The sequence below is a fragment of the Engystomops pustulosus genome, chromosome 1, assembly GCF_040894005.1.
Source record: "Engystomops pustulosus chromosome 1, aEngPut4.maternal, whole genome shotgun sequence".
NCBI lineage: Eukaryota > Metazoa > Chordata > Amphibia > Anura > Leptodactylidae > Engystomops > Engystomops pustulosus.
This window is the reverse complement of record NC_092411.1, coordinates 38,783,232-38,808,212: the sequence shown is the minus strand read 5'-3', so window position 1 is coordinate 38,808,212 and position 24,981 is coordinate 38,783,232. Positions and strand designations below refer to the sequence as shown.

The 24,981-nt window shown below is 41.1% G+C and overlaps 1 protein-coding gene across 4 annotated transcripts in view; it reads left to right on the top strand.

Moving 5' to 3' along the window:
- ARHGEF28 (Rho guanine nucleotide exchange factor 28) overlaps positions 1-24,981 on the top strand; it is a 140,398-nt gene that overhangs the window by 10,352 nt on the left and 105,065 nt on the right. For all 4 annotated transcript variants that reach the window (XM_072138585.1, XM_072138600.1, XM_072138592.1 and 1 more), the window contains exon 2: positions 23,772-23,812. In XM_072138585.1, the coding sequence (XP_071994686.1) occupies positions 23,780-23,812 (33 nt within the window). In that variant the 5' untranslated portion in view covers positions 23,772-23,779. The remainder of the gene's footprint in view (positions 1-23,771; positions 23,813-24,981) is intronic.

Below are 24,981 nucleotides of genomic sequence, written 5' to 3'. Positions count from 1 at the left end.
TCTTCTTTTAGCTTCATATGCTCTGGTTTTTAAGAGAAATGGGCTTTAAACATTATGCAAATGAGCCTGAGGGTCTCCATTAACTCGTATGGAGCCTGGAGCCCCTCAGGCTCATTTGCATAATTTTAAAAGCCTTTTTTTAACTTAAAAAAGAGGGTATGAGAAGCGAAAAGAAGAGCAGATCCTGCTAGATGGGGCGCACACCAGTATGTCAGTGTGCTTGGTTTACAATCCTACATCCTGGTGGTAGATGCCCTTTAAGCAAGATAAATTTGGCCGAATTTTATCCTAAATTGAGGAGAGTGTCAGTGCAGTCCAGCCATGGCCTCCAGCTGCTTAGCCCGGAGCGGTGCTGTACTTTCTCAGTGTAATGTTTTCATGTTACTTCATGTATATATTCCAAACAAAGGCGAAATCTGGAATGTGATTCTATATACAAAAGTGCTATATAAGATGTTAAACAAGACTGTCTGTAAGAGGAGCTGCGTAATGTGCTGCACCTACCAATACATTAGTGTGGGCTGTGCCGAGAGCATTAGCAGGGGCTGCCATTTGTTTCGGGAACAGCTGTTGAATTTTGGGTGTTGTTCATATTTGCAGCTTCTGTGGTTCTGCTGCGTAATCAGAGCAATGACAATAATGAAAGCAATGGATGTTTAAAATGCCGGACGTGACGGGGCCTGGTTGGCAGGGGGCACCCTCTTCTGTCACAGATTGTTCTGATCTGTGAGGGACAAGTAGTCTAATGTGGGTATTGGCAGGTTTTTGTGACCTTTGGGCTAATGTTTGCAGAATTTAGTGACTTTCCCATTTTCAGGCCACGTTTAAAGGGATTTGCTATTTTCAGGGAATAATTGATATGGTCTGTGTAAGAAAAGTTATTCAGTTTTCCAATATACTTTCTGTAGGTTCTAGATCTCTGCTTGCTGTCATTCTATAGGGAAATATATGTGTATGTTTTTTTCCAGTGGATAGAAATCTGTCTATGGTCATGTGATGTCACACAGGTGCACGGCTCGTTATATCCCTGATCATGTGATGTCACACAGGCGCACAACTCGTTATATCCCGGGTTATGTGATGTCACACAGGTGCACGGCTCGTTATATCCCCGGTCATGTGATGTCACATAGGAGCACGGCTAGTTATATCCCTGGTCATGTGATGTCACACAGGTGCACGGCTCGTTATATCCCTGGTCATGTGATATCACACAGGTGCACGACTCGTTATATCCCCGGTCATGTGATGTCACATAGGAGCACGGCTAGTTATATCCCTGGTCATGTGATGTCACACAGGTGCACGGCTCGTTATATCCCTGGTCATGTGATGTCACACAGGTGCACGACTCGTTATATCCCGGGTTATGTGATGTCACACAGGTGCACGGCTCGTTATATCCCCGGTCATGTGATGTCACACGGGTGCACGGCTCGTTATATCCCTGGTCATGTGATGTCACACAGGTGCTGAGCTCATTATATCCCTGGTCATGTGATGTCACACAGGTGCACGACTCGTTATATATCCCCGGTCATGTGATGTCACATAGGAGCACGGCTAGTTATATCCCTGGTCATGTGATGTCACACAGGTGCACGGCTCGTTATATCCCTGGTCATGTGATATCACACAGGTGCACGGCTCGTTATATATCTGTCCATGTGATGTCACACAGGTGCACGGCTCGTTATATCCCTGGTCATGTGATGTCACACAGGTGCATGGCTCGTTATATCCCTGGTCATGTGATGTCACACAGGTGCACGGCTCGTTATATATCTGTCCATGTGATGTCACACAGGTGCACGGCTCGTTATATCCCCGGTCATGTGATGTCACACAGGTGCACGGCTCGTTATATCCCTGGTCATGTGATGTCACACAGGTGCACGGCTCGTTATATCCCTGGTCATGTGATGTCACACAGGTGCACGGCTCGTTATATCCCTGGTCATGTGATGTTCTTAGGTACTGACTGTTATAGATATATCTGGAAATATGAGCTGATGATAAAGTTCCAGTTCCTGCTTTTTTCTTTAAAGATATACTGATGGCTCCTATACCTTACCTATTTGTTCTGTTCTCGTGCTTCCAGAACTGTTTTTATTACACTCTAGAACAGCTGGATTGTGGAAAAATAAACTGATAAAATGTGCAAATAGTGAGCGCCTCCTTTGTATTTTAATTTTAACCAAGTTCCCAAGTATTGCTCAGACAGTCGCTGAGACTTTTCTTGCGCAGTCGCAGTCCTATAGAGCCATCTGCAAACAAGGAAAGTCTCTGCGAGATTTGCGGACTGGCGGCTGACGTCACTGCCAGTCTAAGGTCTGCCAGAAAACCTATCGAACTGTAGGGGTCGGTCCTAACAGCATATGGCTCGTGACTGCTCAGTCCTGCAGAGATTTTGGATGTGCACACATCCTAATTCTCATAACTTTTCGCCACAGTTTCTTGGAGTATGCGATTATTTGAGTCCAGGGGCTTGTGGCGGCTGCGGAGGATTAGGTCTTGTTAATACTGCAGTAAACCGCGGTGACAGTGAAGTTTACGCTGGCGTTACGACAAAGGCTTTTTCGTTTGCTTAACAATTCTCAGTGACCTTTTTAAATGTCCTCTTACTGATAGCATCAAAAGGAACTGGGGAACAATGCATGTATTCTTGTGGAGTCTGGAGACCATACATTATCAGTGCATAGCAGCTGCGCAGGACCACGGGTGCTATTAGGTGACTGGGGAGATGTATAACCAGGCTTATACACAAAGCCGCCCAACAACTATTTCCCCTGATTCCTCTCAACCCAGTGACCATGAACTAATGTGCAGCGTCAGCTTTAGCTGCAGAATGCAGATACAGGAAAAAAATGAGCTTGAATCGGGGCGCTCAGGTAACAACCCGGAGAGGCAGATAAATGTGTCAAAATACAGCGATTTTATTGATAAAAATCAAATGATACTAAAATCAATAAATATATAAATACATAGATAAAAGGTCCTATTAACGCGTTTCGGGTTATACAAAACCCTTTTTCAAAATCAGGACAAAGCATACAGATAGCTGAAAACAAAGTGCTTTAAATGCATTTCCTAAAGTGACATACCTGGATGACCATGAGATGATACCGGAAGTGTCAATTGGCGCGGCTGGAAGTGTCAGTGCCGGTATTTCCGGTGTGCGCATGCGCACTTGGTATCAACCAAGTGTGCGCGGGCGCATTAGGTCTCGGCCCACACAATGTGAACGGCGCATGCGCCAATTAGGTGAGTAGTGTGGGTATTCGTATTGCCTGATGCACGATCGCGCGCGTGAAGAAAAACATGCCGTGCGACCGCGCGTGCGCAATGAAAGTACAGAGTGTACCTGTTGCTATGGTGATCGCAACGGGAGAAGAAACAGATATATGTATTCGGGGACCTATATTGCGATATATATCAATAAAATAAAACATGTGTTTGACAAACATAATCAAATGGATTAAATCATTATTCGATAAAAGGAAGGAAACACTGGAAGATAAAATGGGCATACAATACTATAAGTCAAATATAGAGTAGGATGCTATACACTCATAATAATAAATAAAAACAGTAAAAATGGGATGATAAAAATAGAATAAATACTGCACACAGGATATGGTGTAAAAGACATCTGTAGAGTGGGATATTACACTAGTGGAAGAGCAATTAGTAAACATTCTCTAAACTCTCGTTGAGACCTGTAGGGTTGAGGCTATGTAATTTGTAAATCCAGAACATTTCTTTGCGCTTGAGATAATTGAATCTCTGGGGAACGGATGGTTCTATAAATTCTATTGGTATAATGTTAAAATCTCTGTAATTATTATTGTGGTGTGTGGCTGCATGACGAGACACACTATGTAACACATATCCGTTCTCAATGTTGGATCTATGCTTATTTAAACGTTCCCTTAGGGGCTGTATTGTACGCCCCACATATTGTAATTTGCACGTGCACTCTATAAGGTATACAACATATTTTGAGCTGCAATTCATAAAGTTTTTTATCTGGAATGTCTCCCCCGTAATATTGGACATGAATGTAGATTGTCTGTGTAGAATCGTTTCGCAACACTTGCAGCGATTATGTCCGCAACGGAAACTACCTATCACTTTTGGAAAGAAAGTCGGCATTGCGCTCGTCTTAGATATTGGGCGAAGGCGGCTGGGAGCCAAAATATTTTTAAGTGAACGCGACCTGCGGAAGGTTAGTTGTGGTTTGGAAGGGAGGGTCTCTCTTAAAAAGGGATCAAGTAAAATAATATTCCAATGTTTATTCATAATACCTCGTATTACGGAACTATCAGTCGAGTAGGTGGTAATAAAGTTAACCATATTGCTGTTCGATTTAGTTTTATCTTTTTTGTTTGTGGGTATCAAACAGGTTTCCTGGCTCAAGGCACCCGCTCTCCCCTTTGCTGTTGAAATGAGAGTAGGGGGGTACCCTTTAGCCCTGAAACGATTGGTGAGGATGTCACTTTGACTATTATAATCCGAGTCTTCCGTGCAGTTTCGCCTGATCCTTTTAAATTGTCCATAAGGGATATTCGTGAGCCATTTTTTGAAATGGCTGCTAGAAAACTCTAAATAGCTGTTACTGTCCACCTTTTTGAAGAATGTTTTTGTCTTAATGAGACCCTCAGGTGTATGGGATACTACTATATCTAGAAATTCAGCATTGTTGGGTGTAATCTCACTTGTAAATTCGAGTCCCCAACTGTTCTCATTTATGTCTTTGACGAAGTTCAATGCTTCCTCTTTACTTCCATTCCAGATAATAAAAATATCATCTATAAATCTTTTATAGAGTACACATTTTCCATACGCACTATGTTGGTAGATGATCTGTTCCTCAAACAGGCCAACATAGAGGTTCGCAAAACTGGGAGCAAATTTGCTCCCCATTGCTGTTCCTCTCTTCTGGAGATATGTTTTATTCAGGAACGTAAAGAAATTATGTTTTAAGATAAAAGCAATGGACCTTAATAGGAAATTGGTCTGTTCTATAGATATAGCTGAATCATTATGTAGAAAATGGGAGACAGCATGTATTCCCAAATCATGAGGGATTCTGGTGTAAAGTGATGTTATGTCCATAGTGATAAAGACATAGGAGTCATTCCAAGGTTCTTTAATTACATGTCGGATAAGGTCAGATGTGTCAAGTAGAAAGGATTTGAGTTGTTTGACATACTTTTGTAAAAAGATGTCAGTATAGTGTGACAGATTTGATGTTAATGAGTTTATACCCGATATGATGGGTCTGCCTGGAGGGTTGGAGGTGTTCTTATGCACTTTAGGTAGATAATAAAATAATGCAACTGCTGGTTCTTCTATCTTTAGGTATTGATGCTCCTTCTTATTCAAAATCCCATTTTGGAGTCCTTCGTCTAACAGTGTATATAATGCTTTGGTGTAACTGGCAGTGGGATTATGGTCCAACTTACAATAGAATTCGGAGTCTGATAATAATCTCAGGGCTTCCGTAATATAGTCAATTCTGTTTAGGATAACTATACCCCCGCCTTTGTCGGCTGATTTTATGACTAAATCTTCCCTAGCCGCTAGGTTTTTTAGGCTCAGTCTTTCTTTATAGGTTAGATTGTTAGGTTTACCTTTTTCCTTATCCCTGCTGGACTGGTCATGGAGTTTTTGGAGGTCAGTGGATACTAGTGTGTAGAACGTGTCCACGAAATTGCCTCTATGATGTGTGGGGTAGAAGAGGGATTTGGGTTTCAGATCGGTGTGAACGGATGGTATGTAGATCGGAGTATTTGGTGTTTCGTTATTGACTTCAGGTGTTTTTATGGGTTTACCTGTATCTAGTATATTAAAATGTCTTTTAAGTGTTAGCTTACGAATGAATCTGTTTAAGTCCAAAAATAGTTCAAATTCATTTGCTCGTGAAGATGGACAGTAGGATAATCCTTTTTCCAATAGTTTAGTCTCCATTTCTGACAGTTTATAGGTGGACAAATTGAAAATCTTAACGAGATTAGCATTATTTATTCCTGTCTCAGTGTTATTATTCTCCCTCCCCATAGATCCTTCGAGGGGTGGTGTTACTATCTGGTTTTCTTGTGTTTGGGGGTTTCCACTAGTGAGTCTTCTTCCGTATGGGAAGAGTCTATGTCTATTCCTCCTTCCGCCCCTCTTACCTCTCTTATGGGATTTTTCCTTTTTATTCCGAGTGGTTGGGCTGGGAGACTTATTTCTTTTACAAAAGGGTCTAATACATACTGTTGGACTGCCCTCTTTGCTAGTAGTTTCCCCGGTAAGCCTAAAAAAGACATTGATTCCTCAGGTGAGAGAAGATCATGGGCTAACTCCAATGGGGTAGTTTTATTTTGCGCGTTGGCTAGAGGGGTAAAGAACTGTTGTTGTGTAACTTCGTAAATGCTTTCTTCTAGGTCAGTTGTATTATGGGTGGTGAGTAGAGACTCATTGAGGGCGGGGAGACTGGGTGTATATTTACCTGACGGCAGATTAGGTTTAGTCAAACTATTAGGATCTATTAGACTGAATTCTTGTATTGATTCATGTCCGGTTAGTACTTGAGTGTGTATTGTATTAGAGATAGTTGTAATTGGTTTAGCAATGTATTGATTCATGGGGTCCTTAGGCTGTAGTTGGTGTCTACACGGGTTCAAATCTACAGTATCGGATGTTGGTTTGTCTTGTGTACTCTTCTTATATCTAGTGGTGTTCCTCCAGGACTTCGAATTAGTCACTTCGTTCAGCCTATTACTGTTAGCAGTATTCTTATTTCGTCTATTGTTGTTTTTATTAGTACTGGTATAGTTATTATAGGGTATCTTAGGCTTCACTACATTTAAAGGTCCATTCGTTAAGGTTTCAGTTGTACTCCTATCAGTGTTTAGAGTGTTGTTAGTCTTTTTCTTTAGCCAGTACTTGATGTTCCCTAGTCTATAATCGGTGCGATCTCTTTCTAATTTCTTAAGTTTCTTCTCTAGAATATCTTTCTCAAATGAATCTATTGTTGTAGTCAATCTATTGTTCATTCTACCATAACTTGTATGTTGTTCAAAAGGAGTTAATCTACATATTAGATCGTCTATTCTATCGGTACAATTTCTAGATAGAGAGAGTCTTTTTACACATAAACACTGTAGTAATGATATAGAACAATTATGCAACAAAGAATCCCAGTTTTCAACAAATGTAGGATCATTTTTAAAAGCCGGTTCTGGGTGCAAACGTAACCCTCTCGGGATAATATTTTCTTTTACGTAAATATCTAAAAAAAGTTTGTCGAGATGGTGTTGTGACTCCACTTTCAAAGTCTTTTCCAAATCGAAAAATAAATCAGACATCACCTTTTCGTCGGTCTGACAATTGTGCCTGTCCACGGGTACATCGTGGGGAATCTCATCTTGCAGAGTTCTAGTATAGATGGCAAATACCTGTTCTCTGGTACGAAATCTTTTCTCGCCGTTCAGCATTCTGGTGCCAAAGTTTTTAGGAGTTATCACGCACCAAGTCGACCCAAGAAATGGTCCCTCTGCGAGCCAAAAACCGGTATTCTTAGAAAACCGGTAATGCTATGAAAGAAAGGACAGAAAAAAAGGCACGTAGGGGACGGCGCCTCGGGTGATAACGTATGGACCAGTCGGGAGAAGTATTTAACAGTTGATGTGCTCACCTTATTGCCACTTGGTTATGATGCATAAAAGAACCCAAATAGGGGTCCAATATAGATACAGCAGACGGTATAGATCCAAGGTTCAGGAGTTGGTTCTGCGATGGTGGTCCAATGCAGAGAAGCAACAAGACACTAGTCTCTCGGGTGTTTGTTTATGCAGCTCCCAAAGCTCGAGATAACCGGTCACCGTGGTGATGCCGGTAAAGTAAAATGCAGATACAGGAAAAAAATGAGCTTGAATCGGGGCGCTCAGGTAACAACCCGGAGAGGCAGATAAATGTGTCAAAATACAGCGATTTTATTGATAAAAATCAAATGATACTAAAATCAATAAATATATAAATACATAGATAAAAGGTCCTATTAACGCGTTTCGGGTTATACAAAACCCTTTTTCAAAATCAGGACAAAGCATACAGATAGCTGAAAACAAAGTGCTTTAAATGCATTTCCTAAAGTGACATACCTGGATGACCATGAGATGATACCGGAAGTGTCAATTGGCGCGGCTGGAAGTGTCAGTGCCGGTATTTCCGGTGTGCGCATGCGCACTTGGTATCAACCAAGTGTGCGCGGGCGCATTAGGTCTCGGCCCACACAATGTGAACGCCTGATGCACGCCTGATGCACGATCGCGCGCGTGAAGAAAAACATGCCGTGCGACCGCGCGTGCGCAATGAAAGTACAGAGTGTACCTGTTGCTATGGTGATCGCAACGGGAGAAGAAACAGATATATGTATTCGGGGACCTATATTGCGATATATATCAATAAAATAAAACATGTGTTTGACAAACATAATCAAATGGATTAAATCATTATTCGATAAAAGGAAGGAAACACTGGAAGATAAAATGGGCATACAATACTATAAGTCAAATATAGAGTAGGATGCTATACACTCATAATAATAAATAAAAACAGTAAAAATGGGATGATAAAAATAGAATAAATACTGCACACAGTATTTCATAGCATTACCGGTTTTCTAAGAATACCGGTTTTTGGCTCGCAGAGGGACCATTTCTTGGGTCGACTTGGTGCGTGATAACTCCTAACAACTTTGGCACCAGAATGCTGAACGGCGAGAAAAGATTTCGTACCAGAGAACAGGTATTTGCCATCTATACTAGAACTCTGCAAGATGAGATTCCCCACGATGTACCCGTGGACAGGCACAATTGTCAGACCGACGAAAAGGTGATGTCTGATTTATTTTTCGATTTGGAAAAGACTTTGAAAGTGGAGTCACAACACCATCTCGACAAACTTTTTTTAGATATTTACGTAAAAGAAAATATTATCCCGAGAGGGTTACGTTTGCACCCAGAACCGGCTTTTAAAAATGATCCTACATTTGTTGAAAACTGGGATTCTTTGTTGCATAATTGTTCTATATCATTACTACAGTGTTTATGTGTAAAAAGACTCTCTCTATCTAGAAATTGTACCGATAGAATAGACGATCTAATATGTAGATTAACTCCTTTTGAACAACATACAAGTTATGGTAGAATGAACAATAGATTGACTACAACAATAGATTCATTTGAGAAAGATATTCTAGAGAAGAAACTTAAGAAATTAGAAAGAGATCGCACCGATTATAGACTAGGGAACATCAAGTACTGGCTAAAGAAAAAGACTAACAACACTCTAAACACTGATAGGAGTACAACTGAAACCTTAACGAATGGACCTTTAAATGTAGTGAAGCCTAAGATACCCTATAATAACTATACCAGTACTAATAAAAACAACAATAGACGAAATAAGAATACTGCTAACAGTAATAGGCTGAACGAAGTGACTAATTCGAAGTCCTGGAGGAACACCACTAGATATAAGAAGAGTACACAAGACAAACCAACATCCGATACTGTAGATTTGAACCCGTGTAGACACCAACTACAGCCTAAGGACCCCATGAATCAATACATTGCTAAACCAATTACAACTATCTCTAATACAATACACACTCAAGTACTAACCGGACATGAATCAATACAAGAATTCAGTCTAATAGATCCTAATAGTTTGACTAAACCTAATCTGCCGTCAGGTAAATATACACCCAGTCTCCCCGCCCTCAATGAGTCTCTACTCACCACCCATAATACAACTGACCTAGAAGAAAGCATTTACGAAGTTACACAACAACAGTTCTTTACCCCTCTAGCCAACGCGCAAAATAAAACTACCCCATTGGAGTTAGCCCATGATCTTCTCTCACCTGAGGAATCAATGTCTTTTTTAGGCTTACCGGGGAAACTACTAGCAAAGAGGGCAGTCCAACAGTATGTATTAGACCCTTTTGTAAAAGAAATAAGTCTCCCAGCCCAACCACTCGGAATAAAAAGGAAAAATCCCATAAGAGAGGTAAGAGGGGCGGAAGGAGGAATAGACATAGACTCTTCCCATACGGAAGAAGACTCACTAGTGGAAACCCCCAAACACAAGAAAACCAGATAGTAACACCACCCCTCGAAGGATCTATGGGGAGGGAGAATAATAACACTGAGACAGGAATAAATAATGCTAATCTCGTTAAGATTTTCAATTTGTCCACCTATAAACTGTCAGAAATGGAGACTAAACTATTGGAAAAAGGATTATCCTACTGTCCATCTTCACGAGCAAATGAATTTGAACTATTTTTGGACTTAAACAGATTCATTCGTAAGCTAACACTTAAAAGACATTTTAATATACTAGATACAGGTAAACCCATAAAAACACCTGAAGTCAATAACGAAACACCAAATACTCCGATCTACATACCATCCGTTCACACCGATCTGAAACCCAAATCCCTCTTCTACCCCACACATCATAGAGGCAATTTCGTGGACACGTTCTACACACTAGTATCCACTGACCTCCAAAAACTCCATGACCAGTCCAGCAGGGATAAGGAAAAAGGTAAACCTAACAATCTAACCTATAAAGAAAGACTGAGCCTAAAAAACCTAGCGGCTAGGGAAGATTTAGTCATAAAATCAGCCGACAAAGGCGGGGGTATAGTTATCCTAAACAGAATTGACTATATTACGGAAGCCCTGAGATTATTATCAGACTCCGAATTCTATTGTAAGTTGGACCATAATCCCACTGCCAGTTACACCAAAGCATTATATACACTGTTAGACGAAGGACTCCAAAATGGGATTTTGAATAAGAAGGAGCATCAATACCTAAAGATAGAAGAACCAGCAGTTGCATTATTTTATTATCTACCTAAAGTGCATAAGAACACCTCCAACCCTCCAGGCAGACCCATCATATCGGGTATAAACTCATTAACATCAAATCTGTCACACTATACTGACATCTTTTTACAAAAGTATGTCAAACAACTCAAATCCTTTCTACTTGACACATCTGACCTTATCCGACATGTAATTAAAGAACCTTGGAATGACTCCTATGTCTTTATCACTATGGACATAACATCACTTTACACCAGAATCCCTCATGATTTGGGAATACATGCTGTCTCCCATTTTCTACATAATGATTCAGCTATATCTATAGAACAGACCAATTTCCTATTAAGGTCCATTGCTTTTATCTTAAAACATAATTTCTTTACGTTCCTGAATAAAACATATCTCCAGAAGAGAGGAACAGCAATGGGGAGCAAATTTGCTCCCAGTTTTGCGAACCTCTATGTTGGCCTGTTTGAGGAACAGATCATCTACCAACATAGTGCGTATGGAAAATGTGTACTCTATAAAAGATTTATAGATGATATTTTTATTATCTGGAATGGAAGTAAAGAGGAAGCATTGAACTTCGTCAAAGACATAAATGAGAACAGTTGGGGACTCGAATTTACAAGTGAGATTACACCCAACAATGCTGAATTTCTAGATATAGTAGTATCCCATACACCTGAGGGTCTCATTAAGACAAAAACATTCTTCAAAAAGGTGGACAGTAACAGCTATTTAGAGTTTTCTAGCAGCCATTTCAAAAAATGGCTCACGAATATCCCTTATGGACAATTTAAAAGGATCAGGCGAAACTGCACGGAAGACTCGGATTATAATAGTCAAAGTGACATCCTCACCAATCGTTTCAGGGCTAAAGGGTACCCCCCTACTCTCATTTCAACAGCAAAGGGGAGAGCGGGTGCCTTGAGCCAGGAAACCTGTTTGATACCCACAAACAAAAAAGATAAAACTAAATCGAACAGCAATATGGTTAACTTTATTACCACCTACTCGACTGATAGTTCCGTAATACGAGGTATTATGAATAAACATTGGAATATTCTTTTACTTGATCCCTTTTTAAGAGAGACCCTCCCTTCCAAACCACAACTAACCTTCCGCAGGTCGCGTTCACTTAAAAATATTTTGGCTCCCAGCCGCCTTCGCCCAATATCTAAGACGAGCGCAATGCCGACTTTCTTTCCAAAAGTGATAGGTAGTTTCCGTTGCGGACATAATCGCTGCAAGTGTTGCGAAACGATTCTACACAGACAATCTACATTCATGTCCAATATTACGGGGGAGACATTCCAGATAAAAAACTTTATGAATTGCAGCTCAAAATATGTTGTATACCTTATAGAGTGCACGTGCAAATTACAATATGTGGGGCGTACAATACAGCCCCTAAGGGAACGTTTAAATAAGCATAGATCCAACATTGAGAACGGATATGTGTTACATAGTGTGTCTCGTCATGCAGCCACACACCACAATAATAATTACAGAGATTTTAACATTATACCAATAGAATTTATAGAACCATCCGTTCCCCAGAGATTCAATTATCTCAAGCGCAAAGAAATGTTCTGGATTTACAAATTACATAGCCTCAACCCTACAGGTCTCAACGAGAGTTTAGAGAATGTTTACTAATTGCTCTTCCACTAGTGTAATATCCCACTCTACAGATGTCTTTTACACCATATCCTGTGTGCAGTATTTATTCTATTTTTATCATCCCATTTTTACTGTTTTTATTTATTATTATGAGTGTATAGCATCCTACTCTATATTTGACTTATAGTATTGTATGCCCATTTTATCTTCCAGTGTTTCCTTCCTTTTATCGAATAATGATTTAATCCATTTGATTATGTTTGTCAAACACATGTTTTATTTTATTGATATATATCGCAATATAGGTCCCCGAATACATATATCTGTTTCTTCTCCCGTTGCGATCACCATAGCAACAGGTACACTCTGTACTTTCATTGCGCACGCGCGGTCGCACGGCATGTTTTTCTTCACGCGCGCGATCGTGCATCAGGCAATACGAATACCCACACTACTCACCTAATTGGCGCATGCGCCGTTCACATTGTGTGGGCCGAGACCTAATGCGCCCGCGCACACTTGGTTGATACCAAGTGCGCATGCGCACACCGGAAATACCGGCACTGACACTTCCAGCCGCGCCAATTGACACTTCCGGTATCATCTCATGGTCATCCAGGTATGTCACTTTAGGAAATGCATTTAAAGCACTTTGTTTTCAGCTATCTGTATGCTTTGTCCTGATTTTGAAAAAGGGTTTTGTATAACCCGAAACGCGTTAATAGGACCTTTTATCTATGTATTTATATATTTATTGATTTTAGTATCATTTGATTTTTATCAATAAAATCGCTGTATTTTGACACATTTATCTGCCTCTCCGGGTTGTTACCTGAGCGCCCCGATTCAAGCTCATTTTTTTCCTGTATCTGCATTTTACTTTACCGGCATCACCACGGTGACCGGTTATCTCGAGCTTTGGGAGCTGCATAAACAAACACCCGAGAGACTAGTGTCTTGTTGCTTCTCTGCATTGGACCACCATCGCAGAACCAACTCCTGAACCTTGGATCTATACCGTCTGCTGTATCTATATTGGACCCCTATTTGGGTTCTTTTATGCATCATAACCAAGTGGCAATAAGGTGAGCACATCAACTGTTAAATACTTCTCCCGACTGGTCCATACGTTATCACCCGAGGCGCCGTCCCCTACGTGCCTTTTTTTCTGTCCTTTCTTTCATAGCTTTAGCTGCAGGGCAGGTCCTGGACTTAAAGGAAACCTATCATCAGGAATACCCCAGTTAGTGTACTCCTTTCAACCTACTTAGCCCTAGAATGCCTTTACCTAAACTTGTAACCATAGCTAACTAAATACTTTGTTTATGATAATGAAGTTTAGAGGTTACTGGAGTGTGGAGTAGCCAGGTCAAACAAAGACTACACCGAGCCTCTGTAGCCTTTGAAGTCTCACCTCCGTGCGCTTCGGAGGCTGCAGGGGCGTTGTGTAGCTTTTGCCCCCAACGCTCGGCCAGGTTACTTCACACCCAAGTAGCCTCTGAAATTCATTAGCATAATCAAAGTTTTTTGTTAATTATGGTTAAAAGTTTAGGACTTGGTAAATGGGTATCAGTTAGTGAATTCCTGATGGTAGGTTTCTTTTAAACACAAGTTGAAACATACGTTACCTTATGGCGTTTACTATGCTGCAGTGCAGGCACATTACCCGCAGGTCTCCTTATGTATTCTTCCTCTAATCCACACCATCCCCCTCCCTCCTCTATCTGCACACATGACAGAAAGTGGGGAGAGAGCAGGATGATTTTGTAGGGCAGGAAGCTGAGACACAGGCACACATAGGCTGCAGCTGCTACCCCGGGACTCACCACACGCTACTGGCAGGGAGCAAGGTAATGAGAAATAAATTTTTATAAAGCAAGGAAATTGCATTGCTTGTGTCAGGTTCAAATTTGTTTGGAATTTGGAACAGTTATGTTTTCTAAGTGTAACTCCAGACAATTTTTTTTTTATCCATGACAATTGGATTTTTCATAATTTCAGGTTGGGAAGGAGGATTGACAATAAAGCTCCATTGCAGACATCTGATATTTCTTACAGTTGATGATTGCAGCTTTGGGCTAAAGAACGCATGCATTTTTTACGATCTGAAAACGCACTAACCAAAAACGGCCTAAAAACGCCATGTGTGACTTTGTTTTGATTTTTTTTGTTTTTTACAGTTAGAGGTGATACTGGGGATAAGGGACGGGTGGGGACATGTGGGTGGTTCATGTTCCAAATCACCCTGACACGTTCCCTTTAAACACTAATAAAGGACATGACAGGATCCCTGTAACTCTAGATATGAGTGGCTCCCCCTGGTCCTGTCCCATTGGTTACCCCTGATCCTGGGCAGTACAGTCCCCTTTATTAGGTGTCTGGCAGCAGTGACACTTCTTAGTATGTGGTCTCGGAGAAGCAGGTGTGCAGATCTCTACCCGTCACATAGATTATGTAAGAGGGGACTTGTGACTTTGTGCTGCAGCAGTGAAGGATCTCAGTCCTAACATCTACATGTAATGTAATCCTTATCTCCCGGCGCTTCTACTGACCTTGCGATTAAATAGGAAATGGAAGTTTACTTAACAGAAAAAAAGCAAACTACATTGATCGGAAAGTAAAATAAAGGATCGTAAATAAAATAAGCTCTTGTGTTTTATGTTCTGTTCTTGGAGGTGTTGTTACCACGTCATTGCTTATATGCATTTCTTGGAGGATGTTTAGGTTGTACGTTTACATAGGAATACACCACTGCAGCCACTGCCACCACATATAGCACCGCATATTGAATTGTGCTGCAGATTTGTAGGGTGAGATTTGGCAAAATATTCAATGTAGAGAAGGTGCTAGGGAGTACGCAGCTGTTATTGGTGGTTATTGTATATCACTACTGCTTTGGGTTACTCCCAGACTGAGGTGTGCAGCCCACCACTATACATGGAAAGATCTCCTGAACAGTATAGATAATTAGTTGTCTCAGAACGTGGCTGCTCCGATTTGTTGTTCGACAAGTTTACTTAAGGCGACATGCCCTTGACAATCTGTCGCTGCCTCTCAGGATTAACCCCGCGCGTCTGCTTTATCTGAGTCTGTTGTGAGCAAAGTTCCTTTTGGCGTTTGTCACTTGTGCGTCACACTCCTGAAGCCTGTCTCCGGGGCGCTCCTGGCTGTTACACTTTGTACTAGAATTCTCCTGAAAATCACATAAATTATCGAATATCACGTAATCCGTATTAATGTGGGATTACGCCGCTGCTAATGGTAGAATTGAGCCCTGCAAGCTTTACAGAGATGGTTTTATGATGATTTTTAGCGAAAAAAAGAAAATTCTGAATTGATATTGAAGTCTTGTATGTCGTATTTAATTGGGGGAAATGAAAATGGGCTCAAAATTATATATATATATATATAAGGGTTCTGTTATAATCTGAGGAATATTGTCACTACAGGATTGATGCTGGCCATAAATGTTATATTTAATGTCTGCTAAAATGGACAATTTTTCTACTCTTTCCCAATGACAACCCTTTGCTATATGCCCTGCTCCCGAGTCAACAGAGCCATCATAGGAAAGGGAACTGAACAGTAGATGGTAGCTGTACTACTGGAGGGTACATGAGGTATAGCACTCCCTGGCCTCTCTACACCATTACCTCCTGGAGACTTGGGTGCATTCACACTTGGCGTTGAACGCATGCATTTGTTAAAGTAAATAAACCATTTGAAAAATAAAAAAAAATAGAAATACTCCACTACAATCCTTTGCTAGTCTTGACACACCAGGATCACCTAGAAAAGAAACGTATAATTGGGAGCACGGAGCGCGGGGACAAGATGTCCAGCAGTCCAGGCTGATAATTATGCGGCCCCCTGCACATCCCTTTCCCAAGCTGCAAGAGGCAGGTGATGTCAGGCGACGGAAATGAATTCACGAATCTTGCGTAGGTGCAGGGGTGTGCATAATTAGCAGTCCGGAGCACCGGACATCTTGTCCCCGCACTCTATGCTGCTAATTATAACTTTTCTTTTTTAGGTAATCCTGGCATGTCAAGACTAGCGCCGGGATGAAAAGGAGTGGAAGTGAGTATTTCTAGGTGATCCTGGCATGTCAAGGCTAGCATGGGACAGCGTCAGGATCAACATCAAGAGGAGCAGAGGAGAGTATTTCTAGGGTCCCCCCCCCCAAACAGCTGATTTCTTTTAACAGCCATTTATTTAGGAAATTCTCTCTTCAGCTCATCCATTGCGGTTTGAAATGCACGCGTTCAACGCCACGTGTGACAGCACCCTAACCGTTTGAGATTTATCTTTTACAACAAACTTATTAAAACAAAGCTAAAGCAGTAGTACCAGTGAAGGTACTGAAGTCTATGGAAAGGGGAGGAGGAAGACTCTTATACCTGTCTTACCCTAATGCTATATTCACAGCAACACTGCTCAGTACTGCTGTGTAATGTCCTTCATGCTGCTGTTGGAGCAAACAATCTCTTCTTTGTGAATGGGAGACATCATGGCCTAAAAATGAGTCCTAAAAAGTGGTCGATAAGAGGGGACAATTATATAATAGACTTAGAGGTGACATAGGGTGATGCCACACCAGTCTGTTCAAAAACGAAAAAAAAAAAGAGTTTTTGTCCGTTTTTTTCCCATTTATCTTAATAGATAAACTGGTTGTAAGCAGCAGAACGCATGCTAAACGATCAAAAATGGATGCGTTTTTAATCGGACTGAAAACGCCATGGGTGGCTTCACCCATAGGGTTAATCCTTATGTACATAAACAGATGGCAGTCACCTGCAACTCACACTTTATCTTTGATTCATTGCAGCTGCCATAAAGCGCACACCCTGCTGCGTTGTGGATACAGACATTACTAGTAGAAAGTGTGTGACCTCAATATGGCGGGTCCTAGATAAACTGGTAACTCTCTTCTCTCCTACCTGCTCCAGTCCAGTGATTGAAGTGTTATAGATAAGCCTCATATAAGCCAGAACTGGTTGTAGATGGATCTGGGTGTTTCTGCAGGACTGTTTTTCAGCTATCGTTTGTTATTATTACAGATATAATGGATGTTATGGGTAAATAAAGGCACTCGAGTGGATAAAACCCCAGCTCCGCACTCACACTTAATGAATGATGTTACGTATGATCTGAAGCCAAGTCATTTGTAGCTCCACTAACTCTTGTTATCCTTGTAAATTGCTGGCAGACCCACTGGAAGCTATTGTTCAGTAACCCTGCTGTAAGATTACTATGTACTAGTATTTTATAAGGGGACTGTACCTCCCCGAGCAGGGATGACGATGTAGGCATGATATACTGGCATGATATATAGGCATGATATATAGGCATGATATATAGGCATGATATGTAGGCATGATATACTGGCATGATATACTGGCATGATATATAGGCATGATATATAGGCATGATATATAGGCATGATATATAGGCATGATATATAGGCATGATATGTAGGCATGATATACTGGCATGATATATAGGCATGATATACTGGCATGATATACAGGCATGATATACTGGCATGATATATAGGCATGATATGTAGGCATGATATACTGGCATGATATACTGGCATGATATACTGGCATGATATACTGGCATGATATACTGGCATGATATATAGGCATGATATACAGGCATGATATACAGGCATGATATACAGGCATGATATACTGGCATGATATATAGGCATGATATACTGGCATGATATACTGGCATGATATACTGGCATGATATACTGGCATGATATACTGGCATGATATATAGGCATGATATATAGGCATGATACGTAGGCATGATACGTAGGCATGATACGTAGGCATGATATACTGGCATGATATACTGGCATGATATACTGGCATGATATACTGGCATGATATACAGGCATGATATATAGGCATGATATATAGGCATGATATATAGGCATGATATATAGGCATGATATATAGGCATGATATATAGGCATGATATGTAGGCATGATATGTAGGCATGATATGTAGGCATGATATGTAGGCATGATATGTAGGCATGATATACTGGCATGATATACTGGCATGATATACTGGCATGATATATAGGCTTCTTTTACCGTTTAGCTGCTAATTGACAGATTTCTCCCTACACACAATAAATTGTCAAACAGCCACCAGACTCCATAGCGGCAGTGATGTAAGTTCTTCCAAACAATTTTTACCTTGTCCCACACATAAACGCTGAGATTTGCGTGTAAGTCTAAGGGCGCGTTCACACGGTGCTTTTTGGTTGCATTTTCATTGCTCTTTGAAACACATTAAAACAGCTGAGGCGAGGTGATTTGCCTAATTACACTACTTTTAACACGTATGCGTAACAATGCGTTAACTCATTTGTTAACTTTATGATGACAAAATGCAGGTGTTAACACATTGTTAGCTGATAGTTAACGTCATGTTTACAATGCATTTTGCAAACGCAAGTGTTAACAATAATGTAATTAGACAAATCACCTCTCCTCCGCTGTTCTAATGCGGTTCAAAATGCAATCAAAACGCATAGTTTGAACGCGCCCCAAGGGCAGCATAAAAGGTTTCATTGATTACTTTTAAATGAATTTTACCATCAAAATCAAGGATCAAATCAAAGGGCAAATACTCAAGGATCCAGGCAATTCTGCACAGTGTAACAGCCTGTGAAGTTACAGTATGGAGGGGCGCTCTTAATTCAACCATCAAGCACCGCATCCCCGATAACTTCTTTTATCGTCACATGCAAACCTCACTACTTCTTCACTTTTGGTGCCATACTTCTACAGGGTGGAGATTCAAGGATAGGGGTGCAGAGGTGGCCGCAGAAACAGAGGGTGAAACGAGAAAGCCCGGGTTGCCCACTTCAGCCTCCTTACTATTAACAAAGCTCCTTACTTGTCACCTATCTTTGACTCCGAGTCAGCAGAATTCCTCAACTCTGGGGCATGTTAAAACTTTTTTTTTGTTAAAGAGTGAAATTGCCTGGGCAGGCGTCTATGCCGCTTGTATAGGTGTTGTTACAACCTCTGTGTCAGACTACAGCGGTCAGGGTTAAGGGAGGGGCGAGTAGTAACCTTTTTTATCTATTTATAATATGCAGGAAAACTCCCTTCTAGGAAACCTAAGACGCCCTTTATGTCCTCCTCAGACCGATTAGAGGAGTCTGTCACTTATGTGTTAATGTATGGAGCAGGTGTCAGACTTCTGTCATGTATTGTAATAATAGATGCAGAGTTTTAACTTTGGGACTAATGAAAAGTAAGGTTTAGCATTTCGGAGGCAGGTACGCCCTAGTCAGAGAAATGTGAAGCCATTACCCCCAGGGCTACATACATGAACAGCTGACGGTGTATTACATGTGACCATTACTGCCAAGTATCACTACACAATTGATAGGTTGTACATAACATACGTGTCCTGTCTTTGTTCCACTAGTGCCACAGATTATTGCCCAGTTAAAGGGATGCAGGTTAATCCCACTAATGATAAATGGGAACAATCCTTTAGACTTCTAGTAATGGGAAAACCATGTAAAGGGGTTGTTTTAGTTATGATCCGCTCTTTTGTTTGCTGTGTAGACCACTGAAGTAGTTGTAAAGTCTGTACTGATCTATCGGAGGACTATAACAGTGGATATTGAATAGACAGAAGACTTTTTACGGCCAATGTTTCCATTTTTGTATTTGCTTGTTGATGACTTTTTCATGATGGCCCGTCCGCCTGTTGCGGTACAATAATTTTGTACTATAATGTGATATATTGGTAATTTCTTGCTGGATGTGATTCACATTCTCTCCGCAAACTCTTTTATTTGGGAGACGACAACCACCCTCCCCCTTCCCCCCCGACATAACAGAGGCCCCGGCCAGACGACCTTTCCCTATGGTTTTCCTAAGACAATGCTAATACTACAACAGGAGCCATTTACATGTATACAAGTCCATGAACCCAAGGACAACTTGAGTAAACCAAAGCAAGTGTTACTCCGCCTCAGTGTGTCATTGATAGGGAATGCCTGATGTATCATCCATGTGTCACCAAGTGCTCTTATAGATGTATGTAATAACACGTTACTGCTGTATACACACCGATCAGCCATTGCATTGCATTGATGCCCCGGAAGAAGCTGCAAGGTGAAGCCCAGGGTCGGGCAGTGACTTGGCGCTCTCGTGGAAATTATATGCACATTTTAACTTGTTTTTATGTGAGTAGAACTGATATTAAAATACTTGACCTTTTGGAGCTGTCTACACTATGTCCTTGTGTATTTTCTCTGCATAGCGGAATTTACTACCAGGAGAAATTTTAAGGACTAGCAGAATACTAGAGCAGTTCCGTGTCTGAATGTTGCCTTATTTTCATCTGGTCGGATTGGTCTGTAAATATATCAAGGAATCCTATGTGTATAGGAATAAGAAACTCACATGAATCTGAAATAAGGATGAAAGGCTAAGAAGTTATAGAGCTCCGGTCACACAATACAGTATACTTTTAACCCTTCGGGTGATACTTGGATCCATCCGGGACCGTTGATGTAGCTCTATTTTACAGATAAGGTGCTGCATTTTTATAGTCATTTTTTTGAGTTTTATTGCACTGCAACCACTGACAGGAGGTCGGAAATATCAGGCAGCAAGTGACCAGTCTTATCTTTAGGGTAATGCTGTAACACGCAGTGGGTTGTGGGTCCACTGTAGTTACCCAACTCATTTTACTTTTGGGCTACTCCTATGTGTGTTATGTTGGTAACCTCCCTGGGTTTAGCCTTTATACAGGAATCTAGTCTATACCACAGGAAGGTCATCCGGCCATTTACTCCTCAAATGCTCTGGTGTGGCTGATGTCGCATCCAGAATTGAAGAGTCGCTCAGGGACCTTTCCAGCGGGGAAGGTGCCTTCTATAACCAGCAGGGGAGGACAACTCGAGGTGGAGGAGTAAGTGTTGGAAACAAGACAAAGGGGCAAACATGAGGAACTTTGCCCAGGAGTAATGGCTAGACAACTGGGTGAAACCATTCCCTACACAGTTTGCAGTGTTAAAAGCTTCCAAATGTGATCTTAGGAAGGGCAATTGGTGGTGGACAGGTCATCGATGAAGGAAGTCGAGGCTATCCCACAGAAGAGTCATTGTAGAACATATTTCTGATATAATCCATGGCAGTTATTACATTTCATTAGGTTATCATCTATATTATATAACAATGTTATTGGGATCCCTTCCGGGCACCATTATCCTATACATTTGGACCCTCATATTGATATTTTTTCTTTACAACCTTGTAGGCCTTTCCTAAATGGATGTGGTCTTCCATAATAACACTAGAAGATGGGGTTCACCTTATATTTTAGGCTGTTCATTCCTTGCCCTGGGGATTGTACCTTTACACACGTCCATTGCTTGTGTTTGTGTCATGCTCTATGTGTTACCTGTAACCTAGGACCTCACATTCAGTTATTAGTTCTAAGCTTAGCAGGTTGTGAGCTGAAAGAAAGGGGATGAAATAAAGTGCACCTTGTGTTCCAGGAAGCATTATCGTGACTTGGCTCCTCTCATTCTGCTTTGTTTATAGAAAAATAAAAGTACATGCAAAAACAAGTGTAGCGCCGCTTCCACGGCCGGGCATTCCCACAAGGTCATACATTAAAGTGAACTTTGCGGGGAGATTGTTATGTTTTTCTGTCCAATGTAAACTGCTACTTTACTGGGTTTATCTAATGTTTTAGCTGGAGCCCGTCACCAGTGTTTTGACCGCTAAACCAAAGGCACCCTCGTGTAGGTTAAGACGTATCCGAAAGAGAGTCAAGTTTTGCCTGAGATGAGTCACTTTTAGGGCAGAGAGCAACCATCACTATAGACTCTACTATCCTGGGCCAGATAACACCTAGAATTTTGTTTCTGGTGTTATTTAAAAGATATTTACAGGCAGTCCCCGTGTTATGTACAAGATGGGTTCTGTAGGTTTGTTCTTAAGTTGAATTTATCGGAACTGTATATTTTATCATTTTGACTCCATTTTTTTTGGTCTCTGTGACAACTGGATTTTAAAAATGTTGGATTGTTATAAGAACCAGGAATAACAATAAAACTTGTATAACTGTTATAGCTGTTTATTGTAGCCTAAAGCTAAAGTACATTAAATTACCAATTACCAGAGATCCGTTTGTAACTAGGGGTCATCTATAAATTGGGTGTTTTTAAGTAGGCGACCGCCTGTATTAGAGTTTTGGGCAGTTACCTAGTTGGGAATGTAAGCCACATAAAAAGACCCGATTCCTGACACTGGCTGCCTGTTCAATCATACACAGAACAAAAATTTGGATCCCTTTTTAAAATTTTCATCTGCAAAATGATGGTTCTAGCTCAGTGATGCGAACCTTTTTGCAGCCGAGTGCCCAAAAAGCAACCCAAAACCCCCCTTATTTATCGCGACCAACCAAAAATTAAATCAGTAACTTATTGCTCCCTGTTCTTCAACAACTTTCAATCATATTGGCCTCCTGAGGACACCAGCACAGTAGAAAGATGGAAAATTTGCATCATTTTAGCTGCTTTCCAGTTTCCCTCTGTACACAGAGAATTGTGGGGCCAGCAGGAGGTCCTGCAAAGATAATTTAGCCCTGTCTATTCATTCTCCCTCTTTCTACAGTCCCAAGTAGCGAAGTAAGTATGAAAATATGACCGAAAGCAGCATCTTTTAAGTTGCTTGGAACTGCAGGAAGATTCTCAGAGTCTTATCTGGTGTGCTGGGCGATGGCCCGGGTGCCCACAGAAAGAGCTCTGAGTGCCGCCTCTGGCACCCGTGCCATAGGTTCGCCACCACTGTTCTAGCTGCTATAAAGCCCAAGATGTCAAAATGTTATTGCATTTCCACTAGAAATCACCATTCCTCCTCATCATTAGGAACATTAAAGGGCACAGTCCTGATTTTTTTTATCATGCATGGATGGAGCTGTGGTTATACTGTTGCCCGTTGGCGTGTATCTGTGTAGTAGCTACATGCGTGACACCGAGGCGCAGATGAGATTAGCAGTGGCCTGGAGAGATACACGCCTTACAGTTGAATAGGCTTGTCTAGGTGCAGTGTTTGAGGAAGAAGAAAATAGTAACCGATCTGCCTGACTATTGTTTTCATAGCGCACGTTTATTTGAACATGTCAATTCAGTCTTTTTTTATAGTAAGATAATAGTTTATGACTCTTCCCATTTTTTTTTTATCTTTACAGTTGCAGAGATGGAGCTGAGCCAAACAGAAGTGCCTCTCTATGTGAGTAGACCCAAGTGTTCACTTCTGGCAAATACTTATCTGTAGCAATGAATGTTTTTTTTTTTTGGGGACAGCTGACTGCAGGGATGAGAGAGGAGGATAATAAAATATGTGGACTAAGGTTTTAGCGATGTAAAAAAAAACTTTCATAAAATTTTTACCACGTGTTGAAAGTTAAAGTTTCCTCCTTTGTAGGAGTGTATTTCAGCAATTTTATGCCCTCTTCCCTAAAAATAGAATAATAAAATAAAAACTGCTGAACGGTCACTCAAATAGGAGGAGGGGGTTGTAGACTATTCTGACCTCCCCTTGCAATATGTGCTGGAGTAGCATACATGTGGACCTACAACCATGGTGTATTTAAGCTGCGCTACTCCTCACCTATGTAGCCCCGGTGGCAGTTCTGAAGGGGTAAAAATACTTACACATCCCCTTTTAGAACAAAGCTCCCTTCCCGTTCAGGAGACCCCTAGAAATATCACTTAAAGCAAAGGGGAGGTTGTCTAGAGTGTTTGGTGCCAAGAACCTGGAACACTACTCATGGGCATTGTAGGATGTGGCACCAGTGGCAGGGAAACATTTTGGTTAGACGCCCTGTATCACCATCAATCCCTGCATCACCAGATACAGCTACAATATTGACTTGTATATTGGTCATAATTGCAGTCTGTAAGCCCTTTCACCTTGTATGGAAACCCTTCCTAGAGGTCAGGTAGAAGAAGAGGGTGGAGAGTGCTTTTCAAAACCATATCAGTAAACACTATAAATTCATTTCTTATTCCACAAATAAGAATAATATGGCACCCGGTTAATGGAGAATCTATCACACGAATGACTTGATTTTTGTTTTGTTGCAAAATCCTTTAATGGGACTGAGCTAGTTCATGCATAGAAACCGCAGATCCGTCCACCAAATCGATACAAACTACAGCTCATCCTGCAAAACTCCATCACAGAAACCCTAAATAAGTTATGGGTCGGATAACGTGATGACACAAAGCTATGCAAGTTTATCATCCTCATATTAATACTGACCCTTAAAAAACTGCTGAAAATGTTTTGGTAAAATGTCGTAATAATGCCTCTATCCCCACTTGTACTGGGGTAGCTTGGTTTGCTTTTGAACAGTTGAAATCGGTTCTGCCTCTGACCAGTGTTGACCATTTAGA